The sequence below is a fragment of the Etheostoma spectabile genome, chromosome 12, assembly GCF_008692095.1.
Source record: "Etheostoma spectabile isolate EspeVRDwgs_2016 chromosome 12, UIUC_Espe_1.0, whole genome shotgun sequence".
Taxonomy (NCBI): domain Eukaryota; kingdom Metazoa; phylum Chordata; class Actinopteri; order Perciformes; family Percidae; genus Etheostoma; species Etheostoma spectabile.
The window spans coordinates 4,081,348-4,087,619 of NC_045744.1; the positions used below are offsets into that span (position 1 = coordinate 4,081,348).

At 41.0% G+C, this 6,272-nt stretch overlaps 1 protein-coding gene across 1 annotated transcript in view; it reads right to left on the reverse strand.

Annotated features, from left to right (window-relative positions):
- Positions 1 to 2,172: 2,172 nt before the first annotated feature.
- camsap2b (calmodulin regulated spectrin-associated protein family, member 2b) overlaps positions 2,173 to 6,272 on the reverse strand; it is a gene marked incomplete at its 5' end in the record, with an annotated part of 46,328 nt that continues 42,228 nt past the window's right edge. The window contains 4 exon segments of the mRNA XM_032531435.1: positions 2,173 to 4,130; positions 4,218 to 4,336; positions 4,442 to 4,557; positions 5,079 to 5,138. Coding sequence (XP_032387326.1) covers positions 3,831 to 4,130; positions 4,218 to 4,336; positions 4,442 to 4,557; positions 5,079 to 5,138 — 595 coding nt within the window. The 3' untranslated portion in view covers positions 2,173 to 3,830.

Sequence of the window (6,272 nt, forward strand, 5' to 3'; positions counted from 1 at the left end):
GCACCATGTCATGGGACCTTTAAACTTGTGTGTCACGACACAGTGGAGTGCACAGTGGTTAAAATGGGGCCTTTTTAATCTTATGTGCAAAATTGGCCTTACTTTCCTCACAATGTTTGGCTTGTGTATAGTACAGTGGTGGTTTGAAACACCACATTTTGAGGTACTCGAACTTTCCATTTTCTGTTATTCTGTCCATTTTAGAAGCCAATATTGTACTTTTTACTCCACTACACTTATTGCCTACAAGATACTTTGCAGTCAGATTATTAATGCAAAACTAATAAGTGATGAGATATTATTATTAAGCTACCTGGCAGTAGCCTAAATGAAGTATCTAAAATTAGCTCCTACTAGCTGTAACATTAGTGATGTTCTACACATAATGCATCATTAATAATAATAATCCAGGGTTATAGATATGATTCTGACATGAGCCATTCTACAAATGTATACTTTCACTTTTGGTGCTTAAGGTATATTTTTGTTACACTTAGGCAAGATTTTGAATATAGTAGGCTATTTTAACTTGTACTTCCAAAACATGGGGATTTGTGTAAGCTGTTTGTGCCTGCAGTGCCCTGTCTCCATTAGCACTGACCAGTTAGATGCCCCTCAGGGCAAACCTCTATCCTGTCACAGCCAAAGTCTATTGCATAATGTAATACATTATTTCCACAACCCATGCAAAACTAAATATCACATCTGTTAAACATTTATATGTATACAAGTTATAATTCAATTTAGTTCAATTTTATTTATTAACAACAACAACAGTTATCTCATTGCGCTTTTCATAAAAGAGCAGGTCTAGACCGTACTCTGTGATGTTATTTACAGAAACCCAACAACACTATGCAACAGAGGCAAGGAAAAACTTCCTTTTTTAGATGCAGAAACCTCGAGCAGAACCATGGCCCAAGGTCATCTGCCTCGATCGGTTTGGTGTCAGAGAAAAAGAGACAGAGAGAGACAGAGAGACAGAGAAATTCATGGAGAACAGTAGCAGAGGGTGTTGTGCAGAAACATGAAGGCAGCAGGTGACTCCAACCACAGATCCAAAGCCAGACACACCTGCAGGAAGCAATAGGAGGGGAGAGGAGAGGGCGAGAGAGCACAAGACCACGGGGGCGAGAGAGCACAAGACTCAGGGAAACGGAAGAAGTTGAGTTAGTAACATGCATTAATGGAATGAGGCTGCATACAGATGGAGAGAAGGAGGAGGAGAGAGGTGTTCAGTGCATCATGGGAAGTCCCCCAGCAGTCTAGGCCTATGGCAACGTAACTAAGGGATGGTTCAGGACTCTCCTAAGCCAGCCCTAACTATAAGCTTTCTCAAAGAAAGTCTTAAGCCTACTCTTAAATGTGGGGACTGTGTCTGCCTCCTGAACCCAAACTGGAACCTGGTTCTACAGGAGAGAAACGCTCTGGATCCCATTCTACTTTTAGAGACTCTAGGAACCACAAGTAACCCTGCATTCTGGGAGCGCAGTGCTCTGGTGGGGGAGTAAGGTACTATGAGCTCTTTAAGATAAGATGGTGCAGGACCATGACGAGCTTGTTATAAAGGAATGTAAAATGATGTATCTAAGAATGTCATATTTGTCCAACTCATAGGTGCTTAAAAAAAACATCAATTTGAAAATTAGCACGCAGCAGAACAATTAGAGACAGAACAATACTTAGTTTTTGAGAGTAACACCAACTTTGATCAGAATTGAAGCGGCTACATGAGCTGAAATCCATTTTCTGTAACATAAACAAAGATTTTAATAAGGATCCCTTTCATTTGTCATTAGAGAAATGGCCCTAGCCCTGACATATGAGCATAGGGTGGATAAAGGGCAGATTTTCTGAACAACTTGTATTATTTAGGGTCTGCGCCAGTAAAGCTTCATTAGTAGTACACATCACACTACTACAGGCAATGACGAGGATGATGATTATTAAGATAAAAGTATGTCTGGTGTTGCAGAGTGACTAGACTTTTTGTGAATTGTCTGAGTCTCTCTATCACAATAATGATGATAACGACGACACAAGCAGTTAATGCATATGTCTATGATGATTGCATGTTATTAAGTTAGCTCCTGTGCTATTTTGTCAGTTTAAATTAGGCTAACAATACACTTAAATCCATATAGACAGGGATGTGAAATGAGACACCATGCATACTGTTGATAGCTGGCATTTTAATATAGCTCAAGTAATAGAAAAACAACCAAAACCCATGAACAGTTGAGCATATTTAGTAAATTGCAAACAAAAATGGATTCAGAGTTGGAAAAAAACTATGATTTTCTCAGTATACTTAAGGACTTTTTTTTAATGTAATACCACAATAAAGCCTCCTCCATTAAGACTTTATATACCTTGCCTTTGCTTTCAACATACTTGCTTCAACAACTGTACTGCGTCATTAGTACACATCTCCAACAGGTCAATGTCATTACAAAAAATACTTCTTTATGCCAAAATATATCTGTACAGTGCCAAAAACACACACTGAGGAAGGAATGTGATAATAAAAAAAATGTAACAGTAATGTGAAAGTAAAGTAAAAAGCATGAAGCGGACACAACTCAACGACAGTGGACCGGGTCTTGAAGTGCTATCATAGGTGAATTCATGTATTTACAATTGTGGACTACTTTGAGGGTAATCAAGATCTAAAAGTTAAGACAATATCCACATGAAAGTGGCATTTTGAGTATTTGTTAGTTCCAACTTCAACATGAACAATGGTGCGTTCAATTACTCTTAAATTGCAAAGACTGATGACACAGGGTGGGATATCCGTCTATTCTACTACTGATGATGACTATTGATTTTGTTTTGCATTTTTAGCCCAATTAAAGGCCCCAAAGGACAACACACTGATATGCACGTGTGTTAAATTATGAAAGCTAGCTACCACAAGCGGACTCGTTCATTTCCAATGGATCTGCCATCCCATACAAACTTATTTATGTACAGTATATTACGTTTCTCTGAATAAAATCTAAGATCAAAAGGTCTTCAAAGCATTATCAAAATGAAATAAATTAAGAGTGTATTGCAGGTGCTCTCCAGAATTCTTTTTCATGCTACTCGGTATGCTCAATACGCTCATCATTTCACACTTCTGCAAGGTAATCGCAATCACCAACTGAGGAATTGTTACTCGTCTTGGCACTTCACTATACACACACACACACACACACACACACATACACAAATTTGATGAACTTTTATATGTTTTTTCAGTCACATGTTAAGAAAACCTGCCTGTGTAGCAGCAAAATTTTAAAATGCTGCCTCTACCTGATCACAGATCAGACAGGCCACCCTTATATCAACTTGGGCTAGGGGGAAGGGAAGGGAAAGGGGGGGGGGGGGGGTCTGATCCCCATGACACAAGCTCTCCTGTATCACAACAGACGTTTTATAACATGCGCTGACCAAATGACACCAACACTCACAGCGCATCCGTATGACACAAAACAAGCATAAGGCCGCACATGATTAACTTATAGGAACCAAACATTCAGTGCTTCAGTGGTTCAACTAGGTAAGGCATTGGTCCGCCTATTGTTTTCCTCTCTTTTTATTTTTTGGCACATGAGAACATCGATACACATGCTGACACACAGTACACACTCGTGCCCCATTTAAGTAGTCCAGATTGTGACAACTCTGTAACAACATGTGTGAGGCCCACTTGTGTTCTACATTCCAGTTGTGATTTGTTACAGTGGGATCGTGCGTTTTTTTATTGAAAAAGTAAAATCCGCAATTTCCAGAGAATCAAGTCCAAACCTTCCCCCCCCCCCCCCCCCGGCCATCTGGCGCTACTTAGTGTGCAGTTTTTTGGGCGTCCCCTGCTTCTTGGTTTGCCACAGATGGCTGGCGATGGTGATGGCGTCCACGCTGGCGGACATGGTTTTGGCCGGGATCTGGCTGAACTGCTTCCTGTCCGAGTTGTACTTGTACAGCCCCTCGATCATCTTGGTCGTGACGCTCCTCGGCCCGATGCCGGCCAGTTTGGTGATCTCCTCCGTCTCGGGGCAGTAGGCGTACACAGACCTGAACTGGCATCCGGCGTCGCGGAACAACACAAGGAAGTTATTGGCTTCGGATTTCTCCATTTCCTGCAGAAAAAACCCAGAGAAAAGTCTTTCTTTTTGTGCAGAATATTGAATGCAGAAAGACACGGACACATCATTGCGAAAACATACATCGAGTATCTTGTTCTTCTGCCCCTCGTTGACTTTGCCAGCCAGGCAGCAGTGAGCCAGGGCGTTCTGGATGATGTGCTTGTTGGACTTGGCACTGGGCTCCTTGTAAAGTTTGGGTCCTGTAGGAAGAAAACACACACATGAGACTGCAAGAAATAAAATATCTTGTCATGTGCAGTAGCTGTGTAAATGTTGACACACTGTGTAAAAAGTATGCACTCTACCTGTGTACTCGTTGTTGGAGGGAGTGGATGAGGTGGTGGAGTCATTTTCCCAATCCTTCTCTCCGTTGCGACTACCAGTCGAAGGACAAGAAGAGAAACCTTCCGCGGAGTCTGGCCTGGAGACGGTCACACACAAACCGACAAATGACACGCACGGACACGCCAGAAACCCACAACAAACACGTAATAGGCAATGCACCAAAGCATGTATGAACGTACGCCGACAGATTGCACAAACCGACATGCGCACATAGACACACACACAGAAAGAAGTGGTAAAACAAGGTCAGACGCTGTGACACAATTCTCCAAACCCTGCCTGTTGTCTTGCATCACATCGTGCTGTACAGACTCCGACGAAGCTGCGCAGCGAGGGACAGAAAGGCATGTTCAGCCAAGCAAAGCAAAGCTGGAGTACTTGGTGGTGAAGCGAGAGCAGCCAGCACGGAGAAGAGAGCAAACTAGCAGAAGGCAGAGCGGGAGAGCTGAGGCGGAAACATCGGAGCTCACCGGGAACCGTAATGCAGAAAAAAACCACTTTCTGTTGACACATCTGTCTAATGAAATGCAGGCTAAAGCTACATGGAGCCACATCCAGTACACGTCATCTGTCATCACTTTTCTGAGCATTACTGACCTTCCCTTTCTCTCTTTGGGAGAGCTTAGAAAGAACGGGATATGGGATACTTTATTGCCTCTGAGGGACGCATGCAAAATAGGAAGAGAAATGAGAGAGGGATACAAGAGATTCAATAGAGTGTAAGCCACATAAAAGACATCAAGACGTAGGAATAAGAAAAAAAAACATCTAAACACCCCATGAAATTAAAACCCCAGCAGAGTATACAACACCTGGGTGTGACACAAATTTAACCCTAATGTTGTCCTCGGGTCAAATTGACCCGTTTTCCTACATCAATGTTCTTTTTAATTCCCCAAAATAACGTGACTGATTCCACACAACGCTCTTTGGCAAGTACAAATCTCTACTTTCATTCATTTTGGGGTGTCTTGTTCAATTTTATAGCATTTGAAAAAGAAATTGAAGTGCTTTTGAAATAGTGTTGAGTAAAAGTTGACATATTCCAGTCTGCGATTATCCATCAACATCCATTCCTTTAATTTTAGTCTCAATAATTCATCATTTCTGCTTTTCCAACTCAAACATTGGGTAGAATTTCCTATGAATTAGGTTTATTGACCATAAATTCCAAAATGTACTGTAAAAAGTTAGTAAGTTAGGGTTACATAGTGTTGAAAATGTCCAAAAAGTGACAAACATTGAAAAAAAGCGTCAAAAGGGTTAAAAGATGGGACAAAAACATAAGGAAAAGTTAAAAAAAACATTGATAAAAGCGTCAAAAAAGTGTGGATTTTCAATAGTGATGAGAAGACAACACAAGGTTTAAAAAAGGGTGGGTGCTGGTAATACATGGATGAATGGTCAACAAGTAATTCTGAAGTATTTTTTTAATAAACATACATTATAAAGAAGTGGGATATTGTGGCATTTAATACTCAAAAGAATAAAATAGGATTGTAAGAAGTCGGAAGAAAAGGTGCATGGAGCCGAGACGCACGTAATGAGCGAAGTCAGCACGTCGACTTATGAGTTATTAGCATTCATAACTTTAAATTAGCTGTTTTTAACATTATTACTTCACAACTTTAACTTGTCTGTATATAATATTTAAGCATCGTTTCAATGGCGTAGTTATTTGCTTTTTAAAGCTAACCGTATCTTATTCAGTCCCCCCAGAAAAACGTGATCACGCGATCGCATAATTCAATGCATGATCAGCCAAAGTCTGCATACTCATGCGGGGGGGGG